General features: G+C 42.3%; 1 protein-coding gene across 2 annotated transcripts in view; it reads right to left on the bottom strand.

Annotated features, from left to right (window-relative positions):
* Positions 1 to 3,740: 3,740 nt before the first annotated feature.
* Positions 3,741 to 26,997, bottom strand: part of MYO3A (myosin IIIA) — a 113,740-nt gene continuing 90,483 nt past the window's right edge. For both annotated transcript variants that reach the window (XM_082193738.1, XM_082193737.1), the window contains 8 exons: positions 25,697 to 25,783; positions 25,138 to 25,261; positions 22,385 to 23,801; positions 21,833 to 21,971; positions 12,022 to 12,131; positions 10,483 to 10,523; positions 6,778 to 6,921; positions 3,741 to 4,139 (listed from right to left, as the gene is read on the bottom strand). In XM_082193738.1, coding sequence (XP_082049864.1) covers positions 4,025 to 4,139; positions 6,778 to 6,921; positions 10,483 to 10,523; positions 12,022 to 12,131; positions 21,833 to 21,971; positions 22,385 to 23,801; positions 25,138 to 25,261; positions 25,697 to 25,783 — 2,177 coding nt within the window. In that variant the 3' untranslated portion in view covers positions 3,741 to 4,024. The remainder of the gene's footprint in view (positions 4,140 to 6,777; positions 6,922 to 10,482; positions 10,524 to 12,021; positions 12,132 to 21,832; positions 21,972 to 22,384; positions 23,802 to 25,137; positions 25,262 to 25,696; positions 25,784 to 26,997) is intronic.

Below are 26,997 nucleotides of genomic sequence, written 5' to 3'. Positions count from 1 at the left end.
AAGTAGTCCATGTTTCACAAGCCTACAGTAAGGTTGGTAGTACAATAGCTTTGTAAACAAGCATTTTGGTTTCCCTGCGAATGTCCCGGTCCTCAAACGCTCTGCACTTCAATCGGGAGAAAGCCACACTTGCAGAGCTCAGGCGATGCTGGATTTGCAGGGCATCAATAGCACACATTCCACCTTCCTGTATCCTGAAGCTACTTTAAGCCTTGTGTTCAATGAAGCAGGCAGTCTCTTGGTTTCCTTTTAAACTGCCTGGACGGGGAAACCAGGCTTGTGTTTATGAAAGGGCAGGTCTGGCTTGAGTTTGATGAAAGCTTCCTTTTTTTTTTTTTTTTTTTATAATCATATTTATTAAAATTTCCAATAATAACAGAATAAGAAAATAAGAAAGATAAAGGAAAGAAAGAAAAAGAGAAACTAATTTAGACCCTTCTTTTCATAACCTTCTTTCTGGGACTTCCTCCTTCCCCTCCCGATTGTATTCCCCTTTATCTAAGTTGGTTCCACAAGTTCTCATCCCCAATTAAACCTAATATATTATACTCATAAACCAATTTAAATTTACACCATCTTAGCATCACTCCTCGTCTTATAATAGAACAAAATTTTCCCCAAGATCCGCTCTCATTCCTTCCACGAGTTCCTCCTTTCTAAAAAAAAGAAAAAACAGAAACATAAAATATCAAAGTTATAAAGAATATAAGATAGAAAGTATAGAGAAATTCAAAAAGTTGGTTACAAAGCCTTTGGATTCTAATGTTCCCCCTCCCTTCCCCGGTTTTGATTCCCCATGTCCATTTGTCTGTATGTTGTCGGCCTGGAGATCTTAAGTCCACAGCCAAGTTTATCTCAGTCCATCATGCTGTTTTCTTCGGATTTGGTTGTCTTAATGATGTTTAACTTCGAAAATCCAATCTAATAGAGGCCTTTAATTTTCTTTAATCTTTTGTTGCTCCTCCCATTATTCTTTCCGTGTCGTATTCAGTCATCTGCTCTTTTATTTCTTGGTTTCTCAGGTTTCTGTCTTGTTCAGCTGTCAAAACATTCTTGTTCCAAAATTTAACGTCTCTACAGAGGTTTGTTATTCAGGGACACAGACTTACGTCCAGTTCCTTTCTTGCTTCAATAGAAGATTCTATTGTGTTATAGTCACCTCTGTAGACAAAATAATATTTCAGTTCTGCAGCTTTCCCAGGAGATAAGACCTTTGCACATCCCAGAGTAGTTTTCCACATACGACACTTGTAATGTCCCGAGTCCCCTCTAGAGGGATTACAATAACTTTGTATCCTCTAATCCAAAAGTCAGTTTGTTGTTTCTTTTTCCCAACTGTTTATATCCATATTTATATCAAATTGTAACAAAATTAACCAGCAAAGAACTTGTAGCAAAGTCCTCTTTATAATTTCCAGTTTTGACAGCTCCTTTGACAGCTGTCAAAATCTCCATCTCTCTTCGCCAGGCTGTCCGAATCGCCCCGGTTCCCGGGGGGGGGGTTGCTTTTTCCTCACCCTCGACTCCTCTCCTCCAGCACAGTTCTTATAATTCACATCGTGGAATTGGTAATTTTTATCATCAATAAGCTTCTGAATGGATCTTGGTTTCTCAGTCCTTGTTTTAGCATGTTTACAATCAGGGAGGGGACTGACTTCCTTTTTTGGATCCCCTCCCGCTCGTGCCAAATCCGGAAAAAATTTTCTTTTTTCCTCCTTTTAAACCCGGTTGCCCAATTACTCACGGGTTGTTGATCAATTGTCCGAATTTCCTTTGGAAAAAGCCAGCGCTCTCCGCCGAATGGCATGCGGCTGCGCCCGGCAGGGGAAGCGGAGGACTCAAAGCACCACGCTACTCCCCGGCGCCCGATCCGTAGCCTTTAAAAAGGCTCTTTCACAAGCCGGGAGAGCGATAACGGTGCCAGCCGAGTCACCATGTCCACGGGATCCGTTCCCGTGGTTTCTAAGGGTCCCCGCGTCGCCGGCGCGGTAGGACCCAGCCCCTGCCGAGCAGACTCCCTCCGGAGCTCGGAGGGAGTCCGCCATTCGGCGATGGCGCCAACCCGGAAGTCCCCGAGTTTGATGAAAGCTTCCAGTTGACAAGCACATAAAAGTAAAAGAGGAACATGGGCTTCAATGCAAGAGAATCTTGTACATTCTCCTCCCCCAATAGATTTATCTTTCACTGGAATTAAACCAAACGTTGCTTGGACTGAGGTTCCCACTTAAACGGTCATTTTTATATTTGTGTTTATTTAGCAATTCTAAAAAAATACTAATGGGCATGACTGAACTAGTCATACAGGAATAAAAGACATCAGTACAAACATAAAAAACTGCAAATAAAATATATTCCGACTTCCAGTATGCAAGGTGCACTCATTGCCACAGCAGTCCTGCAACGTAGGCCAGCCTTTGGCAACCTAGCATCCTCCGTCACATGCTGGCAGGGGCTGATAGGAATCAAAGTCCAAAACATCTGAAGGGGGCCAGACTGGCCAAGGCTGATCTAGGTCATTAATATTCCCCAGTTGACAGACAGGGAACAGGAGCAATGGGACATCGTAGCTTCCTAAAAGTCATCTCCTGAGTTTGTCTCTGGTTGACTGTGGCTCAGCCAGTGGCGTAGCGTGGGTTGTCAGCACCCGGGGCAAGGCAAGTAATTTGCGCCCCCTAACCCGTGGATTTGCGCCCCCTAACCTGTGGATTTGTGCCCCCTAACCCTAACCCCCAGATGTTGCACCCGGTGCGGCTGGGCCCCCCTGCACCCCCCACGCTACGCCACTGGGCTCAGTCGCCCCCTTTGGTCTTGCTTCTCCCCCTCTTTTTTGTAGAAGTATGCTAATGAAAACAAAACCTACATTTTAAAGGGGATTTTCAGTTTCAGCAATTGAACACCCCTCCTTCCAGCAACTTTCAAATGTACACTGTAAAAGAAAGAAAAAGCACACGCATACCAATGGAATGGAAAGTGAAGATCTGCTTTTAAAATGGTTGTGTGTATGCCTAAGGAATGGCAGAAGGGCTTGCTGGCAGCACACACCTCAAGTAGCTCTGAGAAAACATCTGGTTTGAAAATGGGAGTCACTGTCTCTTCCCCTCTGTGAAGAACCTACCAGTCAATTATAAATCACTGGTGCAGAAACTGGAATGCTAGCAGCACTCAATATTTCCATTTGTTTCAAAATAGGTGAAATTATTGAAGAATCTGTTTCTCTCTCTTCTGCCCAAAGTAACCGGCAGGAAATAAACCAATTCATATTTCCCTAACCATTGTGAATCCCAACAAAGACTAATGGTGTTCAGGAGAATCTGGACCTCTACCAAACGGATTAGAAGCGAGAAAAAGCAGGAACACAATGTCTACCTACAACCCTTAACAAACTGAATGGTGTTTTGCCTTCTTCCCACGGAATCCTTCTGGCAGAATTTTGCTATCAAACACACTTTGCATTTCCTGTTTTTTGGGGTATGAACGGGTACTCAGTATGCCGAAAGCTGGCTCAAATTAGTTCCTTGTTAAATTGTACCAGATGTTTATGGTTTGCTTTTTGTTTATGTATTTGCGTGAATTGAAATAGCTCCATTTTAACAAGATATAATGTGCCTGAGAGTTTCAAAGGTCAGCAGACAAACCTAGTCTAAAGGAAGACCCACCTTTGAGTTTTCACTGTAGAAAAATGATAGGGGAGAAAAAGAGAAGAGAACAATGATTTGCTTTTTCAGTTATCTAGACTTTTAATAAGTTACAGCATACTAATAAAATAATTTTTCACACATTTACATTTTTTTAAAAAAAAACCCCACCTAACAATTTACAGTACTCTGTAAACCCTGACATCTTTCCCTGTAAGGCGCTACAATCTTGTGTGTCCACAAACGTAAGCACACAGTTGATTTAAAATGCCAGAGAGAATTGCGGGGTGGGGGAAGAGATTAAAAAGAAAAGGACACAGTATAAAACCATACAAAAAAAGGAGGAGAAGCTTATGCTGATGAAAACCAAATAACAGCAGCAGCAGCAGCTAATACTGCTGGATAAGGCGCCGGCGCTGAGAGGTCTTCCGTAACAATTTTTGGTAGTCATAAGGATTATCCTTGCTTTTGTTCTCTTCCACTGGAGTCTCTGTGACCCTTGGCCTAGGAAGAAGGGAAACAGAAGTGCTTTTGCAATAAGAAATCAACACATTTACTTTGGAAAACTTTGTTAATCAACTACTGAACCTTGACCTTTGGCAATAAAACAAACCAAACCCTCACCCCTCTCCTCCCTGCAGCTGCTTCACTCTCCCTCTCCCTCCCAGCCCCCTTCTGCAGCAGGTGGAAACTGCACAATGTATGCAGTGAGAGAGACATCACATAAAAGCTGGGAACTAAAGCAGGGTGCAGTGAAAATGTTGAATTGGCAGGGAATGATCCTCTTGGTACGATTCAGCAGCTGTGTTATCTGTCTCCTTAGCCCCAACTATGCTAAACCATAAGAAATGTAAGACTTTATGGACCAGATCCAGGTGCTCTTGGAGGAAACCAAGATATTAGAGAGCACCTCTCACCATATATATATAAAAGGATGTCAGATAGAGGAGGGAGAAAGGTTGTTTTCTGCTGCTCCAGAGAAGCGGACACGGAGCAATGGATCCAAACTACAAGAAAGAAGATTCCACCTAAACATTAGGAAGAACTTCCTGACAGTAAGAGCTGTTCGACAGTGGAATTTGCTGCCAAGGAGTGTGGTGGAGTCTCCTTCTTTGGAGGTCTTTAAGCAGAGGCTTGACAACCATATGTCAGGAGTGCTCTGATGGTGTTTCCTGCTTGGCAGGGGGTTGGACTCGATGGCCCTTGTGGTCTCTTCCAATTCTATGATTCTATGATTCTATATATTTCTTTTTTTATTTTAATTAGACCATTTCTGTACTGCTTAATATATAAAAAATATCTCTAAGCAGGGTGCAGAAATGTAAATCAACAAAAGACAAGTTAAACAACAAGAAACACAGTTACATTCACACACATTTCTAATAAATATAGACCAGTATCAATTCATTCTCTTTCTGATACACTTCCCTTCTCGGCCTTCTGGCACTCAGTCAGGACTCAACCCATCCACTCTTGCTCTCACCCAGGGCCCAGACTCACAATTCATCCACAAAACCTCACGTAGAAGAGGGACCCTGGATACTGCTGACATCACCCTAACCCAGGGGTCAGCAAACTTTTTCGGCAGGGGGCTGGTCCACTGTCCCTCAGACCTTGTGGGGGGGCTGGACTATATTTAGAAAAAAGAAAGAAAGAACGAATTCCTATGCCCCACAAATAACCCAGATATGCATTTTTAATAAAAGGACACATTCTACTCATGTAAAAACATGCTGATTCCTGGACCATCCGTGGGCCGGATTTAGAAGGTGATTGGGCCAGATCCAGCCCCCGGGCCTTAGTTTGCCTACCCATGCCCTAACCTCTCACTTTTGGCTTGCTTTGTATAGGAGGGCATCAAGGTGGGTGGAGCTTTAGAGGGTTGCCCATAGCTGGGACCCATTCAGCAGTATCCACACCCAATGATGACTGGAGCACCATACTCCAGATCCTTTTTCCTTCCTTCCTTCCTTTCTTTCTTTCTTTCTTTCTTTCTTTCTTTCTTTCTTTCTTTCTTTCTTTCTTTCTTCCCCTCCCTCCCTCCCTCCCTTCCTTCCTTCCTTCCTTCCTTCCTTCCTTCCTTCCTTCCTTCCTTCCTTCCTTCTCTCTCTTTCACTGTGAATGGGGCCTTTTCAAGTGACTGTCCTATGGACATGCATTTATTTTTCTTCACCTCTGAGTTCCAGTTCAAGAGCCTAAGGCTTCTTGGTTCATGAAGGCCTTCGGTCAGGCTGAAAGAGAGCACTAGAAAGGCCTGGCTCCTGCTGTGAACATGGCTCGTGGCTTGTGCCACTGTGACTTTTGATTAGGGATGTCAGAGAACTCTGATGAAAACAGGAATGGAAAAGGCCAATGTTAGCTTATTCATTCCATGGCCAGAATGGAAATCAATCCAGTGAATGCAGTTGGTATTCGCTGTTGCTTTCAGTTCACAAGCGATACGTAATTTATTACTTTTATTTCCCCCTTTGCATTGTGATTCCTTTGCATGGAAATGATTGGGGTGGAATAATGTGATGAATTACAAAAGTTATATAATTCTGCCACAGCAGAGAGCAAGATGAATAATTCAGCTTTTGGCATAAGATGAACTGCAATGGAAGAGAAACAGCGCTGCATGCTATGAATTTAGGACAGAATGGAAAACAATGCTTTCTTACATCCCTGCTTTCAGTCATGCAGTCTGTTTACATGGATGCAAGACCCGAATATACAAAGGTGCAAAGGACTGCAGCCTGGGTCTACCTTTTAATATTGATTTTTGCTGTATAAAGTATAGTTCGAGACCAGTTAAGCGGAGCTTAGACCTCACTGAAATAAAGGGAACAGTTTAGTCTTGGCCTGAAGCCTCCTGATGCTAATGTGAACTCAGTATACAATCCATATCTATAAGTGTCTTTGAATAACATTGTGATGAGCTAACTTGTGTGTACCTCAGAAAAACAGGATGGAAATAGTTTAGATAAAATACAATATACACGTTTGCAAATTAAGCTGTCTGTAGTTCCTTCTTCTGGATAATCTGCATGATCCAGTTGCAGCTAAGCAGCTAAACTACTGATTTCACTGGAAGACTTGAGGATAGGTCCCATTTAATTTAGTGGAATTTCAAAGTGTTTGACAATTGTTTGGTATAACTTACCCTTCACTAACGCTTAATGTTTCAGTTCTGGGCTCTGTTGGCGGTGTCTTTTCTCGTGTGCAGGTATTACTTGCATTTGAGATTAAATCAGTGGATGAAAATTCTTGGTAATAAGGATCTTCTACATCTAGTATCTTGCCCAGACTAAAACAAACAAGCAAGCAAGCAAGCAAGCAAACAAACAAACAATATGGTAAATTCCTATTCTGTGTCATCTTATACAGTCAAAAGACATTCTGCAATGGAGATGTCATATCTTGGAATATGCAGAGATGGTAAAATTGATGGCACTGATAAAAGATACACATTTAGAATCTTTTAAAGAAGGCTGGAAACCCTTTCTAGTCTATATAAAAAGTTATTTCCCATATGTGAAGACCACAACGGGGTTTGAAGTGTAAGAAAATAGCAGAATATATTAAGAAACATGTTAGAGAGGATGAAATTAGATAAGACAGAACCTTAAGGTGCAATTGTATGTAATTTGGGTTATGAACTTCGATGTCAGGTGACCAGGAAGTCACTAGTTTTGTGGAATTGGAATATAATATAATTGTTAAGCAACAAATATAACTTTCTATATGGAAAAGAGAAGAAATTATTATTATAAGAATACAATGGAAATGTCATACCTTGGTTGGAATAGATCTGCAAAGCAACAGCGGAGTACAACAAAAGACAGCTAGAAAAATGCTTTTCAATATAAATGTAAAGCTGCAGTCATTGTTTTTTATCAGCTACTTAAAGAGCCACATCACATACCTTATATGGTCTACAAAGTACAGTATTCATTCAAAAATCGGCAGTGGGATAATATGCATGTTTATTGATAATGGGGGCAGGGGCATCGTGTTCTTAAAAGGCTTTGAAAGCCCGTTTGTGAGCATCTACTTTTAATTATATCCATACAGATTTGAATTTGGGAGGGGGCAGCAGAATCTACTATTTATGAGGAAATGGATCCCTTTGTGTCCAAAGCGAAAATGGGCAGGAACAAGACTTGGAGCGATCTGTCTGTCATCTCTGCATTGAACAGTCAAACATCCTTATGATGGAAATATGTTTTTCTACCAGATATTTTTTAATGACCATCTTCTAACAACGCTGAAAGGCTGGGCAAACTTCTACATCCTGCAGAAGGTCTGATCCAATAAAAACATCTCACATTATTTTACTCATTCTGTATGTAACACTTTTCTGGGACATACACACATAGAAATTAGTATCTGTGGGAAATGGACCTGAGGTCGTTATTCAGTCTTTGTGCATTGCTAGGCTTAAGGACAGTTATTAGAAAGCACTCCATAAATTATATAGTGCCTAAAAATGTAGTCCTTGAGTTCCAGACAGATGCAATGGGAATCCTCAGAATTCTGAATAAAAAATTGCTCCCCCAAGTCTTACTGCAGGATAGAAAAACAAAACACTGGTCATTTAAAACACCCACTGCTGTTGCCAGAGATTGGGTCTTTTGGAAGGTATACAGAAAATCTGTGCTGGGTGTACTTCAACGCTGTACCAGGACTGAAAGGCTCTACAATTATTGGGCAATTTTCCGCAATGCTACTCTTACTGATATAATTAGGGCTGTATTAGAACTCCCTTTATAAGCCCCTATTTCTAAGGATTTATGCATTTAACACCAAAATGCACTCCACTTTGCAATTTCGTAGGCAAGGCTTCTGCTAAGCCAAGGCTGCAAGGCATTGAAATTCAGCATTTTGCGGTATCAGTGAAAATGTGACATTATCAGAGGCAAGTCAGGCTCAGAAATGAATGAATGCCTTAGGCTGATCAATAAGGAGCACAGAGATAATCACCATCTATATGTTTAACTGTTTCAGCACAGGGCCGGAGAGCGCTTATAAAATAAAAGGATTCGATTCATGTACAGCACCTCCTGCCACAATCCATGCCACTGATTTTTATTTTATTTTCTGTAAATTATTGGTAGATCTTGGTGGACGGTACTGGAGACCACAGCAAAGTGAAAGGCGTGCTGGTGTTTGCACAGTTAGAGGAACCCTTCAACTGGCTGCAAGAGGGTGATGAGGGCTTTAGTCAGTCTGACGGCAAAGAGACCACACTACATGTTACATACCCCGCAACATTTCTCCAATGAAAATAAGGATGCCCTAAGGAAAAGTGGAAGTGGGTGGCGCTGTGGTGTAAACCACAGCGCCTTGGGCTTGCTGATCGGAAGGTCGGCATTTCGAATCCCCACAATGGGATGAGCTCCCGTTGCTCGGTCCCTGCTCCTGCCAACCTAGCTGTTCAAAAGCACATCAAAGTGCAAGTAGATAAATAGGTACCACTCCAGTGGGAAGGTAAACGGCGTTTCTGTGCACTGCTCTGGTTCGCCAGAAGCAGCTTAGTCATACTGGCCACATGACCCGGAAGCTGTACGCTGGCTCTCTCAGCCAATAAAGCGAGATGAGGACTGCAACCCCAGAGTCGTCTGCGACTGGACCTAATGGTCAGGGGTCCCTTTACCTTTACCTTAAGGAAAAGTGGGGTGTCCTGGGATCAAATCAGAAACCAGGACGGCTTCTGTAAAACTGGGTCTGTCCCTGGAAAATAGGGACACTTGGAGGGTCTGCGTAAGAATATTAAAAAGCCCTCTTGGATGAAGCCAAAGGTTTGTCTACTTGAACATCTTGTTCTCATAGTGGGAAGCTTGTAAGCAGGACATGACTGCAAGACTAGATTGTGATTCTCAGCAACAGGTATTCAGAAGCATACAACCTCCAACACTGCTAAACACTGGAGTTTCCTGACAGGAATCCCTAACGTAACATGCTTCTTCAAAGGCAGCCATGAGGAGTATGGCTGATGGCAGTGGGGCGAGGAGGCAAAGACCCAATGTTCCCCCCTGTGCCTTCGTTGTGGGTCAAATTCCCTGCCCCCTCAAATGCTGTTAGCCTTAGAGGAGAAAATGTAACATGTATAAAGATTGTAAATGAAAATATGGACATTTAAGGATCATCAATATTTTTGTTTGTTAAGCATTTTCTTTGATTTTTTTTAAAAAAGCTAACCTAATTTACAGATAGGTGTGTGATGCCACAGTGAAACTGTGATTTAATTTTATTTATTTTAAACACTGATAGGCCACCTTTGAGCGTCAAAACACTCTCAAGGGGGGCGGGTGTTCCATAGAATATATTAACATTGGTAACAGCAACACCAAAAGAACCCCCCAACTCAAAACTGTGATAACCACTAATGGAATCAGCCATGGCACTGAGAAACATTCACCTCAGTAAAATACTAAACTCCATTAAGTATTACAGCTAAAACCAATTCAATTCAGAAACCCAATAAAAATTATTTAAGCAAACGCAACAGAGAACAAATGAGTCATTAAGGCTTTCCCAAAGGCCTGCACCTTGGCCATGACTAGATTATGCTTGTCTACTCTTATCCCCCACAATTTATTTTTATTTTTTTTAAAAAAATTGGTTTCCTGTTCACGTGTTTCACAGTCTCCCTGGGGCAAGTAGATGGGGTGCATAAATAAACCAATGTTCAGAATTCAGTAACAAATTTTGTCCTAATCAAAAGGCAAGAATTCGACCCTGCAAATGTTTGTCTTCAGCAATGATCATGTAACAACATTCCTTTCCTTAAATATCAATTAACAATTCCCCCTAGTTGTCACACCAACATACAATTGTGCCTTTCTGAAGCAACAAGAAAAGCTACCTGTTTTTTCTTGGTTTCCGCTTTTCATCCTGGACTGATTTCTGAAAACACAAATTTTGGAGTGGTTATAACTATGATCATATAGTCTGTACAAATGTTAATTTATGGTCCTTTTCTGTGACCCAAAGATGTGCATCATGATCTCATCCCCTTCCCTCTGCCACCCACTCCTTCCCCTCCTTCAGGTTACAGACTCTTCCATGCCACTCCTGAAACTTGAGGGAGTTCTCTGTGATTTCATTTTTTAAAAAAACTGATTTAAGATTCACAGATGGCTTGACCTAACCCTCCAGCCCAACCTCACTGTCTATATTTCAGAGATGTCACAATTTTTTTTGTAAGCCACACTAACCGCTATGGTGAAATACTGAAGCATGCAAACGCAGTGGCATTTGAGAAGATGTACCTGGTGAAACATCAATTCTTGGACAATTGTAATGTCCTCTTATCCTCAAAAGCTTTTAAACCATCGTCATTATTACTTTTATGCAATATATTTCTTAACCACTGTATGCTGAAGAGTCTGGCTTTGGATGCCATGTTAGGCCATACCATGGCTTAGCTCAGTGCGGGGTAGAGGCAAAATGATTTGGGAGGAGTGAAGCAGCTGTGATGTCTTGTCCAGGAGCAGCATGCTAAGCCATGGTTTGGGCTTAACGTGACACACAAACCATGCCATTGTAACAGACATGGAGCATGTCCACCTCCCTCCCTCTCTCTCTCTCTCTCTCTCTCTCTCTCTCTCTCTCTGCCTATTATGTCACAGGATATGATGCCACAGGATACATCACTGTGCCTTTCATCTCATGCCCTTGGCTTACATCATTGTCTCCCAGTGGTGTGGAGGAGAAACAAACAGGGCAAGGACGTCACAGCATCATGCATTTATCTTCACAGATGGGTGAAAAAGAGGGAGCAAAGATACGTGAAACAGTGGCTGCTCCAGAACATCTAGTTCCACCCTTGTTTTGCTCTCCTCTTCTTCCAATTCCTCTGCTGTACTTTTGAGTGCCAGCAATAGCGGCAGCCTGACTAAGCAAATGTATTCTGTCACCTGCTGCTAAGTAGGTCAATAGTATGCATGTGCCTCTAGCAAGTGGGCTTAATTGCTCTTAAGAGGAACCTACAAAACAGCTTTTTCCATTTTCTTCTGACATATCTGATCACCGCCCCCCCTCCCCTTTCCCCTTTTAAGCAGCAGAAGGGTCAGATTTGGAAAGCTGTGGCAGATAGTTGACCTCAGTCCTTCCCTTTTGCGATTACCTCTCACTTTGAGAAAATAAGTTGCAGCACTACGACGCTGCCTTGGTGCAGATGCTCAGAAACAATGGGATTCCAAAATGTGGAATTGCAATGAACATTCTGGTTTCGGGGTACATATCTAAGCATTTGAAGGCCAGAGTTTTGGGGATTGACCTTGGAAGAACATACATCACACCAACATTCAACTCACCAATATTAGTCTTGAATTAGAGCTGCTCATTCAACTACAAGCTAAAGGGGCAGATTTTAGCCATATCGTTTGACAGTAATGCTTACATGTATGAGAGTGTAATATGTTGAGTCTTCGGGGTTGTTTAGTGTCTTGGGTTTCTGGGGCCTCCTTGGGCTCCTTTGCACAGAGTGAGCATCCTCTGATTTGGAAGCGACTGCAAGAGAGGAAAATACCTTTATTTTACACAAGAGAAATGTGGGCAGGATCCCTGCATTGAAGGGGTTTGGACTAGATGATCCTCAGGGTCCCTTCCAAATCTACAGTCCTACGATTCTATGAAATACTTTGAGATACATCAAGCCCTTTAAAGAATGGCAGTGCATATTTCCAAGATCTGCTAACACCATCAAAACCTACAGAAAATGGCTGTCTCATATCATTGTTTCCCATGGCTGCTATTACGACATTAAAAGAATTAAAAAGATGGCACAGGTGGAAAATTCTTATATGTTCTTATATTGCTTCTGGAGCAAACTCAGTCATGTGCACACGCTGCAACAACTATCTCAGCTTATGTTTAGGGGTTCTAAATGTTCAGCAAATCCACAAATAACCCGTCACTTGACTTATGCCCTCAAGACAAACAGGGACAGAAGCTTTTGTAAACTGGAAGCAGCTAGCCAGACACCTCAAGGTTAGGAAAGGGTAAGAAATTGGTCTGTGTTTTAATGTGACCTTACTTAATTCACTCTTCCTGAAACAGTACACAAACCAAAACACAGCTATCCTTCAGAATTCTCTGAATTTGCTGATACAGTTCTTCAACCCCAAAGTACGACATTTAGAGTGTGTATTCAGAAGGGACTCTTGCCTTCAGAGAGCATTTTCTCCCTCTCTTTAATACAGTGGTTAAAAAAGTTAATAAAGCAGAAAACTGAATTAATGCATATTTTAAAATCTGGTGAGTTTCCCCCCCCCCCAAAAAAAGGTGGTATGCATTCGCATTTATAGCTCTTGACATTATAATATCTCAGTGCAAAGGAGTAAGACCTGGGCACTGTTCCTTTCCAATCAGCTACAGCCATACACTCCAATTTTTCACTCATATACTTCAAGCAGTTTTCAATAGCTGGTAACCTCCCAGACTGCTATTCTGCCTGGTCTTGCCCAAGCTAAGCCTCTCAGAGACTGATATTTAGCTTTTCATTTACACCTGGAAATATACATTCAGATCTGAAAAGGAAATATTGCAGAGTTTAGCATTTATTTATAATTGCAAAGATAAACCTAATTCTTCTAGAGGTGGTATGCCTGTGTCTGGGACATGTCACTTCAGGCCACAGGTGTTGGAATCTATCCCGGAACAATCTCCGAGACATCTATACACATAGGAAAGCAGCATGTCAGTGACAAGGCTCAGCTCACGGATTGCTCTTTGGTGTCTAGTTTGTTTTATGCAGAGCGGATTTTCTTCTTCTACGGAGGATCACACATTCATGTGACACCTCCCTCCACATCCGCAGACTGAACTGGTATTGCCCAAACAGAGTTTTATCACCTAGGAACGTAAGAGGCAGGCTGGATTAAGGGCAAAGGCCCAACGAATCACGTCCTCTTCTTACAGTGGCCAAACAGATCTCTTTGGGAAGTGTGCAAGCAGGACGTGAGTGTCTCTCTGTTTGTCCACCTTGTCATTCTCATCTGTGCATTTTGGGACACTGGAGTTGTGCTCCCCCCTCCAAAAGAAGTGTTTTTCTCGGGAAGGAAATCGCTCGAGATCACAGCAATCGTAATGGCTGCCGTTCTCTCGCAATAAAAAACAGGGTGTCCTGGTTTTCCAGGGACACCTGTGGGGTATGCCATCGCTATAGCCCGTGGGAGAAAATGTTTAACTGTGCACTGTGTAAGTAAATACTTTTATTTGTCTTCTGTCATTCAGCTTCATGGCATGGTCCTGAGTTTTAGCATTAATGTATAAGAGAGGGACAGAAACCTCCAATGACTAGGACACAGTTACAAGACCTTCAAGCAGAGACACATTTAGGGGAGCGCAACAGGTTTGACCGCACTGGGTGTGGAGTCTTGGGGGGGGGGTGCAACTATGACGTAGAATGGAAGGCAAGAGGTGGTTGTGGTGGTGCCAAAATTTAGCATTGCAAAGGGCACCGCTGAAATTTCAGACCCAAAGGTCCTCTGCTTCTTTAATGTTGCAATATTGGGTTGTAGTCAGCTATGTTCTACTCAAAGTAGACCCACTGAAATTCATGGACCTAAGGTAGTCATGTCCATTAATTTCAACGGCTCTGCTGTGAGCATAACTAGTGTTGGACCCAATCTTCAGTCTGGATTGTGCCTGGGACAATCGTCCCCTTTGCCCAACTGAAGTTACACCATCTTAATGCGACATGCTCATATGAATGGCCCCCAGGTTCTTTGCTGCGTTCACCTTGGTTTGACCTATATGGATAGGAAAAGGAAGTATTTGCTCTCTTATGCTTCACAGAAGCTTTCATCCCTGGTGGTAAGGAAAATGCTATTCACCCACCACCATAATACCATTTTAATTAAGAAAGTGGCACAAGCATTTATAATCAAAATGATCAGCAATACATCAGTGTAAGCACCAGCAAAATTAGCTGTATAACTTTTTCTTTGTTATGTGTGATAAATGCAGCCTTGGAAAGGTCACTGATATATTGGAGGACCAGAAGGAATAATGTTAATTTACAACGTAGTTGAGTAATGATTACATTTATTGTTCTAGCTTCTTATCTGGAATGCAGACGGTGCCTAATTTAATGAATGGACAATTATCTCTTAACATTTTGCCTTTTGAAGAACAATGGCGCTTTTCTAAACCAAGGTGTAGTCAATTTACCTTAGACAATGAAATTTCAATGCAATTAATTAATTTTACTACACTGAAAGCAAATATGAGCCAGAGTCTTTAATTTAAAGTAGATAGTCAGTGCTAGATTAGAATCTCACTTAAAACTCTTTCATTGGGACACACACACACACACACACACTTGTGCTGTTGCAGTGTAATGACTAAGGCCACATTCAGATATCACAACAAATCATGGTTAGTAGCAATGGGAATATGCTGTAGTGAGTCCCAGGGCCCACATCCTCAAATTTTCCTTTCCATCTCCTTTGTACCTGGGAGGTGAAAATGTGAAGGTTCTCTTAATCTTTGGAATCAAACCACCATTTCCCATTTCATATATTATGGAAAACCACAGGCAGTTAACAAACTGGAATATCAAATAATGGTTTGAGATCCTGGCTTGTTAACTACATTTGTTTAAGCCACGGTTCCCTGTATTCAGACGAAACAGGAAACTGTGTTTTGTTCCAAACCATGAATGGAAGTTTCAGACACCAGGGTCTAAACTGATTATGGTGACCTAGGAAAATTATGAGAGTTAATATTATGTTAATACTCGTCATACCAATTCCATGTGCTGATAAATGTGCCCCTGTGCAGCCAAGCACAGGACAACAATGCTCCGAAACCTCCTCTTCCTTAAAGTGGCTATTTAAAAACATTAAATTCTCAGCCATAACACATCAACTTGTTTCCCTGCTACCCTTTCACCTTGGGTGGCCAACAAAAATAATCTACAGGAAATATAGCTAAAATCAAAAGTTAACACAATAGCCATCGTGGGTTGTCAAAGATGAGTAATGTGCTCCTATTCATAGCTAGAGGCAGACAAGCATTCCTGTTTGGCATACAAAGTACTATTTTTGGATTCACATATCACAGCTGTAAGATGCCATACAGAACAAGTGAAGTTGAAGGAAACATGTACAATTATCACTTGAACTATTACAGTAATTATGGAAATTGAAATGCCAACTGATTTAAAGGAAAACAAAAGATTAGGAGTTGTTGCCGTTTGCTGATTAATGCCTTTATCAGAAACGGGTTCCACAAGGATGCTATTCAGCAGGAAATATTCTTGAAGAAAGTATTTGCTTTCTAAAGGGTAGGAAAGAAGATGTGTTGGTTTTAATTCATACTCCACTTAGAGGCAGGTCTTTGTCTCTGATAGATGGACCAGCTGAAAAAGCAAAATCATTGCTGTGGGGGGCAAATATTTTTATTTTATTAATAAAGAAAAGGTCAGGATACCCGTTTTATTTATTGTATAATCAATGTTTCTAGTTATCACCTAACATATTACTTCATCCCCCCATTACAGTATATTTTTTTTAAATCCATAATAGATCATAATCTCTATATTACAGGACACTGATAATGAAAAAAGAATGTATTGCTATTATTTTTTAAAAATATAAACTGCCCACCACAGATTCCAGGGCAGTATACCAAGAAATTTAAAACTACAGAAACACAATATGGTTAAGAGGAATAAATCCATTTAGCATGCTCAAACTTTCTTAAAGTAATATGTGCGGGCAAATAAAAAGGTTTTATTTTAACCTTGCATTGAGAAGACAACAATGCCAGCATCAGGCATGCTTCCATCAGGAGGCCACTACAAAGAAGGCCCTCTCTTCTGTACATACATATATAATGTACTAAAGAAGGGACATGGAAATACAACTGTGCAATGAAATAAGAGCTCAAATTTGTGACTTTTTGGAACTGTTATAATGCACACTATACTGTTTAGACAGAACAAAAAAGGAGACTGGTATCGTTTCTCCACTTGTACAGTTGACCCCATCCTAGATGATCAGTTGGAATACACAGCTTGTGCTGGAACTACTGTAAAAGGTAAAGGTAAAGGACCCCCGGGTGGTTAAGTCCAGTCAAAGGCAACTATGGGGTGCAATGCTCATCTTGCTTTCAGGCCAAGGGAGCTGGCGTTTGTCCACAAGCCGCTTTCTGTGTCATGTGGCCAACATGACTAAATCGCTACTGGCACATGGAAGACCGTGATGAATGCCAGAGCACACGGAAATGCCACTTACCTTCCTAGTTAACTACTTGCACTGGCATGCTTTTGAACTGCTAGGTTGGCAGGAGCTGGGACAGAGCAACAGAGGCTCACTCTGTCACGGGGATTCGAACCGCCAACCTTCCGATCGGCAAGCCCAAGAGGCTCAGTGGTTTAGACCACAGCGCCACCCGCATCCCACACTACCTGCATGTTTACTGGTTGTGTTCAGGGACATGTGGAAAACACTCCAGAACAGCTGCTTACTTTTGGGTTGAGTATAGGACTAACCCCAAGCTAATGGCACTCAGTACTGCTTAAGAACATAGCTATGTAGCATTTATTTGTGGGGGGGTGGTGGAGGCTGGGGCTGATGCACTCATGACACGCACTGGATGCCTACAGTCCACTTCAATCTCTCCACTTATTCAAACAACCAAAGGGAGCAACTGTGAGCCCAGCATGCATTCTGCCACCTTCACAGCCAGATTTTCAGGGCTGATGACAGAGAAATCTAAGATAAAGGTGCATTCATTTAAAAAAAAAAAAAATTCCAATAGTTTATGAGGGTTTTCACATCATTACAATAGAACAATGGATTTCGTTATTCTCCCTCCCCTACCCCAGCTTCCCCCTTCTTCCCAACCTTGTCCCCACCCTCACCTTTTAGCCGCAATAACATTTCCTATTTGTGCATTTAAATGACGATTATGGGAAGGCGCCCTGCCGGTGTCTTCAGGAATTCTGAAACAGGTAGTTGGGTAGCTAAGCTAGCTAGGTCTTGTTTTTCCAGCTCCTCAACAAGTCTCTGCTGTTACCTGGGAGGCGGAATGGAACTCTGGCTGCCCCCAGTTGTCAGGCCTTAAAGGATGGGCTCAAGTCACTTCCAGGTGAGCTGTTTATTGAGCATTCATCCTGATTTGCTTGGAGCGCAATTAGACAACCCTGACTAGTCAATGGCAATTCATTCGGAGTTGGATATGGGAAGGTTAGAGGCCGCCAGGGCTTTTTTCCAGCCATAATTCATTGGAACTTCTCGGCAGCGGCGCCCGCCCTGTGGAGTGCCCTCCCATCAGATGTCAAGGAAATTAAGAACTACACAACTTTTAGAAGACATCTGAAGGCAGCCCTGTATCGGGAGGTTTTTAACCTCTGACATTTTATTATGCTGCTATATTCTGCTGGAAGCCACCCAGAGTGGCTGGGGAAACCTAGCCAGATGGGTGGGGTATGAACAATAAAATTTATTACAAGGTGTGACTGGAAAGTTCGATGAATGGTCACAGAAATCAGATAGCGAGAAATATTTGAACATGCAATCGGCATCGGAAACCCACGAAATGCTCACAAATGTGTATGGAGATGAAGCTGTAACTCGAAAGACAGTGTATGAGTGGTTTAAGTGTTTCTGTGAAGGGTGGCAAACCATTGACGATGACCCTCAGCCTGGCAGACCATCGACGAGCAGAATGGTGGCAAATGTCAACAGTGTTGGTGAGTTACTGATGCGGGATTGCCGTTTGTCCATCCAAGAGCCAGTGTGGTGTAGTGGTTAAGAGCGGTAGTCACGTAATCTGGGAAACCGGGTTTGTGTCTCCGCTCCTCCACATGCAGCTGCTGGGTGACCTTGGGCTAGTCACACTTCTGTGAAGTCTCTCAGCCCCACTCACCTCACAGAGTGTTTGTTGTGGGGGAGGAAGGGAAAGGAGAATGTTAGCCGCTTTGAGACTCCTGAAGGGGAGTGAAAGGCGGGATATCAAATCCAAACTCTTCTTCTTCTTCTTCAAATGGTGGCGGAAGAATTGCATATTCCGTGTGAAATCGTTACTAATGTTACTGAGTTGTCCCACCCTCCATATTCTCCCGATCTGGCCCCACCAGATTTCCTTCTTTTTCCAAAACTGAAATCTGCACTGAAATGGCACTGATTTTCCAACATTTCACATGTCCGAGCTGCTGTGACGAAGGAACTGAAAGCAGTACGAAAAGAAGTTTCCAACAGTTCCACGAACGTTGTCAATGGTGTATTGTATCAGAGGGGGCCTACTTTGAAAGCCTGTAAGGTATGTATGTTTGAATATTTCTCGCTGTCCGATTTCTTTGACCATTCACCAAACTTTCCGGTCACACCTTGTGTTATTATTATCTCAGTCCCAGCACCTCTCAGGTGGGTTCCATTTCCATTATAAGAAAACAAGGGAGGTGGGAGGTGTTTATAGTGAGTTCTAGCGCCTCTGGATGCTGCTGTATCAAAGCAAGCTTTATCTCACACTTTACAGTGCACCTTTTTCCTGCTCTTGTCCTTATCGCCCAAAGCCAGACCTTTTAAAGACACACAAGGGCTCCAAATCAAATGAACAACCTGGATGTGTCAAGGTGCGATTGAATCCCATCCCAACATAATGACAAGTTTGCCCTCAAGGCCATAGCTCAGTGCTGGAGCACTTGCTTTGTATGCAGAAGGTCCCAGGGTCAATCTCTGGCATCTCCAGGTAAAGACTAGGAATTCCCCCTGCCTGAAATCCTAGAGAATTGCTGAAAGTCAGGGGAGACTAGATGGTCCTTTGGTCTGGCTACCAGTATAAGGCAGCTTTGGATGTTCCTATGAAGTGCTCACAGAGGACTTCATTACCCCTTTCTCCCACAAAGGCCTACACTGAATGCATTTGTTTTAACCCACCACACCAAAAAATGGGCCAATTAAACTTCGTTCAGAACATCAATGCCTTTCCAAAGGGCAACAGGACGTGAGACATAATGCCTATGATTTTGTGCCTCTGGGGCTCCTATACTGTTTTTGCCAATAATTGAATGCTTGAAAGGTGCTATTATTGCTCCCGATTCCACTCCAAAAAGCAATTAAACCATGCCTTTGCTGGGCAAAGAAAAGGAATGAAAGACAACTTTAAAATATATATATATTTAAAAAGATACCATTGCTTTTGATATCAGGCTTCTCAATCAAATTATTGCTGAAAAGATGACTAACTACCCCGCAGGTACATAAAGAAAATGAAAAAGTAGCATTTTAGAAGGTTAAAAATGCAAAAAAGAGCCTCATTTAAAACAATATTTTTAAAAGGGCATCTAGACCTTTTTTAAAAAAGCAAATTGCTCACAAGAGCATTTATTCAGTGAAGGCCATATTGTCCCTGAGTCCAATCAAATTGCTGCTCAGTTCAGAAACATTTCTCCCATTATTATTTATATGCAGTTTTGAAAGGATAAGGAGAACAATTTTCATTTGCTATATTGTGGGTAAGAAAAGAAAGTATGAGGTAAGGGATGGGTAAATAATACATTCAATGCATATTACGAAGAAAGGTAAATTTTGTGTGTAGGAGAATTTTTTTGGGGGTATTATAATAGACTTAGATTTCATGAACATGCATTATGAACTGGGTATCCAAAATTGCTATCCAAAGGCTACTTGGACCAAAATATTCACTTTTAAGTAGCTTTAATCTAAGGCTGGAAAGCAGACAGGCAATTTAATTTGGTTTAGTACCTGCTCAATGGTTCAATCCTGCGCATGCGATTCTCACTGAGTTCAGTAGGACTTGCTGTCTAATTCAGCCTTTCCCAGACTGGTTTTGGACCACAACTCTCACCACCAAGTTTTCAAGGTATTAAACACCTTGAGTCCCTTCTTTCCTTTTCTGCCATGTGTGAACGGACAGGAGAGGAAAGGCAGTTTTAGCTATGCATTCTCTTATCCCTTTCTCATGTGTGTTCTGTGAAAAGTGGCATTTGCTACTTTTCCAAAATATTATTTTGAACATTTAATCCATATTAGCTGGGAATGATTACTCATGCTGTCAGGCCTCACTTTAAATTTAATCCTAGAATTCGGCTTAAAGCTTAAAGTCATCGGCAAATAGAGTATGATGAAGGTGAAAGGTCCTGCCAAAATAACGAAGAGAAGCTTTCGATTCACTTTTTGCTCTCATGGGTTTCAGAAACAAAGAGTAATTAAGATAAACAAAATGCAAACTTCAATTTCCATCGGCACTGGATCTTTTCATTATGCAAAGGCATTGCTAAGTGGCAGCAAAACTGTACACGTATTTGTTCCTCACCATAGCTTGGTCCACATGTAATGCGGACCATAGGATAACTGGAAACAGAGGAGCCTCTTTGCGCCTGAGCAAACGGAGAGACTCTCACCCTCCCCACTTCCTTTTCATTTCCTTCTGCACACTGAGGCCCGGAGGAAGACCTCTGTCAAGTTTTGCTGCACTTTCAGACAATTTGAGCTTACTCTCATGTACGAACCAATGCAGACTTTGGTCTGATGCTAAACAAATTAACTTCCATCCATGAATTATGAAGCTGGGTTGTATGTAATGCTAAGCTAAGAAAGTCTGAATATGGAACTGAACTAGGCAGACTAAACTGCTCCTGGCTATGCAGAAGGAGAGGGCAGGTGAATTGCACATGTCTGACACCTTGGAGAGCCATAGGTAAAGGTAAAAGTAAAGGGACCCCTGACCATTAGGTCCAGTCACGGACGACTCTGGGGATGGGGCGCTTATCTCACTATATTGGCCAAGGGAGCCGGCGTACAGCTTCTGGGTCATGTGGCCAGCATGACTAAGCCGCTTCTGGTGAACCAGAGCAGCACATGGAAACGCCATTTACCTTCCGACCGGAGCGGTACCTATTTATCTACTTGCACTTTGACATGCTTTCGAACTGCTAGGTGGGCAGAAGCAGGAACTGAGGAACAGGAGCTCACCCCGTCGTGGGGATTCGAACCACTGACCTTCTGATCGGCAAGTCCTAGGCTCTGTGGTTTAACCCATGGAGAGCCATACATGTAATCTAAAGCCAGGCATAGGGAACCTGTGGCCCTCCAGAATTTCTTGGAGACGCTTCAGGAATGAAGAGAGTTGTAGGGCTACAGGTTCCCCATCCCTGTAGTTGCAGAGTATATTCCATTGAGTCAGATTAATATTGCCTTTCAATGCTGAGAGTGATTGTTTATTTATTTATTTTTTACCAGGCTGGCACACACGAGGAGAGAGGTGGCCATTTGTTTGCTTGTCTTTGGAGAGCATCACAGGCCTCAGCTGATGGGACAGAATCATTTCGTTCAGCTTCTGCTGCAGCACCAAATAGTCTTCCGATAATTTTGATATCTAGGAAATAAAAACACCAAGCTTTAATGCAAATCAATGCTGGGCAATGGGAGCAGGAGAAGCAATGATGGAGAGAGAGAGAGAGAGAGAATTTTGCTTTTGTAGATAGGTATCTTGACAACCTCAAGAACCCTTACTGCTGAACTCATACTATTTTCAAAGGCATTACTATTGTTATTAGCAAGCATATTTTTTAAATTCAGAACAGGAGCTGATTTCACCAACCCTTAAATACACCTCTGGATGTGGGAGGATATAGAAAATCTACATTACAAAGGTAAAAATCTCATTCATTGCTCTACCCACTTTTTCCTCTGGCCCTACCTGCCACTGGCATGTGGCCCTCAGGAGGCTGCCCAGAATGGAATATAACCCCCAGATTGGGAAAAGTTCCCCAGCTCTAATCTCCTCACCTGCCTGGAAAATGCCGCCAGATCAGACTTGTCCTTCTCTGGGCCGTCTTCCGGAACATCATTTGATCCCTCAGCCTCAGCGCTGGATCTCTGCCTCGCTATTGTTGCCTTGGGACCGGGATTTTGACTGCTCCCTCCACCATTCCCCTCATGGTGTGCTCTCTCTTGGTTCCCACCCGGCAATTTCCCTTCTTTCCTGAGCTGTCCTCGCCTTCGGTATCCTCGATAATTACTCTGAATGACTAAGGCTGCCTTCTCTTTGTCTCCTGAGGTTTGCTTGCTGGCTTCAATATGTTTCTGAGAGCCTCTTGCAGAGCTTTTCCTTACACTTGCTTTATTTTCAAAGGGAGGCGGCTGGCCGTGTTTCAAAGAACCTCTTTCCAGGTGACTGCCATGGGGAACAATGGGCCTTTGCACCTCCGAGCCCCTTCTTCCATGCAGAGTTGGCTGGCTCGATTCACTTGCCTTTCTGATAGATGCTTTCTTAGGCAAGCCGTCGGAAATGGCCTTTTTCTCACCTTCCTCCGGGAGCTTTTGTTTCACAGAAGACTGCCGTTTCCTGGGAAGTACTTCTTCCTTCTCCTCTGGTGCCTTCAGATCTAAGTCAGAGGTGCTCTCAGTCACAACAGAAGCTGCACCTTTTTGGTCGACACCAGCTTCTGCTTCTTGTGCTGGTTTGAGGTTCTGCTCTGAAGGCGGTTCTGGCCCTGCCACATTCTTGCCGCCCTGCTCCTTGAACATCTTCCGTTCTCTGTAACCGCGGTAACTACTCTGAAGGATGACAGCAGCCTCCTCTTCACTTCGGGGAGGAGACTTGTTGTGTCCAACAGTTGTGTTAATCTCAATTTCTGTCATTTGTACATCTTCTTCAGTCTGAGGTGATGACTTGGGCACAGCAGCTGCACTGACGTGGACCTCTGGGGGTGAGGTCTGCCCCTTATCTGTACTTCCCAGTTTCTTACACTGCTCATCCTTAAACTTCTTCCGTTCTCTGTAACCCCTGTAGTTACTCTGGAGGATAACAGCCGCCTCCTCTTCTGAGTGAGGCGGTGGCTTGAGCTCAACAGTTGCGTTGACCTCAACCTCTACAGGAGAGCTTTGCATTTCATCTGCATCTCCCATTTTCTTACAATGGTCCATACCAGCTTCGGCTTCTGGTGCTGGTTTGAGGTTCTCCTCTTGAGATGGTTCCTGCCCGGCCACATTCTTAAAGCCCTGCTCCTTCACCTTCTTCCTTTCTCTGTAACCACGGTAGCTGCTCTGAAGGATGACAGCGGCCTCCTCTTCACTTCGGGGAGGAGACTTGTTGTGTCCAATGGTTGTGTTACTCTCGATCTCTGTAATTTGTACATCTTCTTCTTCCTTTTTACTTGGGGTAGCTGCCCTTTCAGCCTGTTCCTTCCTAAGAAGTGACTCCCTGACAGAAACATATTATATTTAGGAGATATTGTGACCCTGATACAATATGTATGCATTAAAAGGTTAATATGATATGTGCAATTTTAAAAATGAGAACAATATAACAACAACAACAACAATAATAAATAATTTATTATTTATACCCCGCCCATCTGGCTGAGTTTCCCCAGCCATTCTGGGCGGCTTCCAATTGAGTGTTAAACACAATATAGCAATACAGAAAATGTTGGGGGTCCTTTTTTTGTTGTTGCTTACAAGAAGAAAGAGTGTTAGGGGGGGAAACAATGAAGAATACCCCCTACTCAAAGTAAAAAGGTAAAGGGACCCCTGACCGTTAGGTCCAGTCATGAACGACTCTGGGGTTGTGGCGCTCATCAAAAAACCAGCCATTTCAGATTGTTTAAAAGATAGTTGGCATCATTCACAAAGAGGTTCCCCAGCCCTGCCCTAGTACACACATTTCCGTATACATTACTTGACTGGAGAACTGAACCTCAAAATTTGGAGAAGTACAAATTTCAAAGGACAAACTAAGTTTTGGTCCACCTATCAGTTCAAAAAACATGACTTAAGTAAGTTCCCTTTTTGATGTGAACTGAAACCATTCCCCCTTCCTCCCTACCACAAACTGTGGTTACTCCTTCCCCCTGGAGATACAGATGGCATTTCCACCACCAAGCAAAAACTTTTTTTTTAATTCTTCCAGGATTGGGGGGAAATAAATTATTGCGGCTTAATGCCTTTGATTTTTTTTTTTTTTGTTCTACTGTGTTTTGTCAATTGTTTTAAATTAATGCATATGTTATGTATGCAACTGACCTCCCTGAGATCAGGGAATCTGCTCCTGAATCTGTTTTGCTCCTGAATCTGTTTTAAAGAATAGAAACATTTGTTGCAGTTAATTGTACCCTAGTTTGAGTGTTAGGTAAGGAGATTATTCAACAATATTTTCTTGTTCATGCTTCCTTCCGCCACCGCCTGTGTTGAGCTCTCAATATCTGGCTGAAAGGCCTTTTCTTGTTTCAAAGCAAATGGAGCCAGGAATCCAATATTCAGACTTAGAGCTACCAGACCTTTTACAAATCAGATGTGGATAAAATGTTAGCAGTCAAATACCATTTATTTGCATCCAGTGTTTTTAATGGAAATCACATGCCCTTCTTTGATATGTCTACTGAAAACAAAACGCAATATAATGAGATATATCTCACCTTGTCTGCACGGAAGAATGCAGTTCATCATGGTCTAGGATATATTGCTACTTTCTGACTATATTTTATTGCAGAAGGAGACGGCATTTAACAGAACAATCACAACGAGAAAGCAAACAGTACCTTTTCCTTTTGAAGCTCCTTCGCTCCCTGTATCCTCTGTAATGACTCTGAATTGTCGTTGCTGCTTTAGAATTTGCTTCCTTTTCTTCCTTAATTTTCCTCCTGATTAAATATCCTCTTGCAGCTGATGTAAATTACAAGAGGAACATAACTCAATAATTTGTTTATTCATTTGAGCTATTCATATACTGCAGCCTCCCCCAACCTGCTGCTCTCCAGATGGACTACACCTCCCATCAGCCCAAGCTAGCATGGCCAAAGGCCAGGGATGATGGGAGTTGTAGTCCAAAAACCTAGAAGGCACCACGTTGAGCACTCAAAACAACTCTTAGACCCTCCAAATACCCACATCTTGCTTTGGAGGGGAGATATTCATGCATAATAAACACACAACACTGGTAACATCTCTTTTTGGATAATTTAATCATTTGCTGTGATCTTTGTATAAGGCATTCTGCAGCTACGGTAGATACTGTCATGTATGTTTACTCTAAGCTGTTTTTATTTTTATTTTTTGAAACCAACAAGAATTATTTACAAATTATAAAAAAATACTTGCCAGCCTGTAGCTTGGTAATGCACATTTCGATTTTGTATGCTGCCTTTGTATTTGAATACTGCTTGCGAGTAACATATCCCCGGTAAGCTAAAGAGAGATAGTGAAAGCTTTTTTAAGCAGACGCAATTATTTTCACTGAACTACTGATGCATGCTCAGAGTAGAAACAGAGAAGAAATACATTCGGAACCAGGTATATAGATGAGATGTTACGCAGATTCCAAGATCATGATAAGAAAGCACATTCGGATCAATATAAACACAGTTTTCTATACTCAAAATCAGCCTTCCCCCAAATTGGTACCCTCTAGAAATTGTTGGACAACAACTCTCACCAACCGTGGCCACTGTACATACTAGCTGGGGGTGATGAGAGCACCAGGTTGAGGAAGGGTGCTCCAAGTTCAGGACCACACTATTAGTATTATTCTCTTGACACAAAAGCCCATTCAGTTTTAATAGGGAGCAAATCTTAAGTGTGGTGAATGGATCAAAGTTCCACCCATCACATTAAAAGCGTGAAAGCATTAACCATCAAAAGGGCAGATTCTCCATATGTTGTGATAAAAGTTCCGCTTGTGGTTAACACAATAAAATCATAAGAACCACCTACTGGATCAGACCAAAGCCCCATCTAGTCCCACAGCCTGTTCTCACAGTAGCAAACCAGGTGCCTGTAGAAAACAGGTCCCAATACTGATCCATGAGAAACTCCACTTTCTATTTCACTCCATTTGAAGAACTGTCCATTTATTTCTACTCTGTGCTTCCTGCAACTTACGGTAACTAATTCCTGATCCACTAGAGGACATCACCTCTTATTCCTTGACTGCTAAGCTTATTCAGAAGTCTTTGGTGAAGTACTTTGTCAAAAGCTTTTTCTAAGTCCAGGTACGCGATGTACTTGCCTTGTCTTATTCAATGAAATTTTCAGATGGTCTTACGCTTAGATTGTTCCTGTTCTTAAAATAACATGTCATTCTTTAAATGGGGCCTGCCATTATATGCCATTAAAAATACAATTTCCTGGAAAATAGTCCACGCGGGGTGGAAACACAACTCTGGGGGGGGTGTACCCATTAACCCCACCCCAGCTACAACTGAACCTTCACCAGATATTCCCCTGGCCACCAGTTCAAGGTGCTGTGAGCTTGACTCTTGACATCACCATGCAATATATATATAAAATTATATATGTTTAAATATAAAATTTGCTACTCAAGATGACTAACAACAGCATAAAGGTAACAAAACAAGATAAAATATTATCCAACAACCAGTCAAATGCAACAAAAAGAGCAC

Source organism: Podarcis vaucheri (genome assembly GCF_965113315.1).
Source record: "Podarcis vaucheri genome assembly, chromosome: 12".
Taxonomy (NCBI): domain Eukaryota; kingdom Metazoa; phylum Chordata; class Lepidosauria; order Squamata; family Lacertidae; genus Podarcis; species Podarcis vaucheri.
The sequence above is the reverse complement of the archived record's forward strand: the minus strand, read 5'-3'. Positions and strand labels throughout refer to the sequence as shown.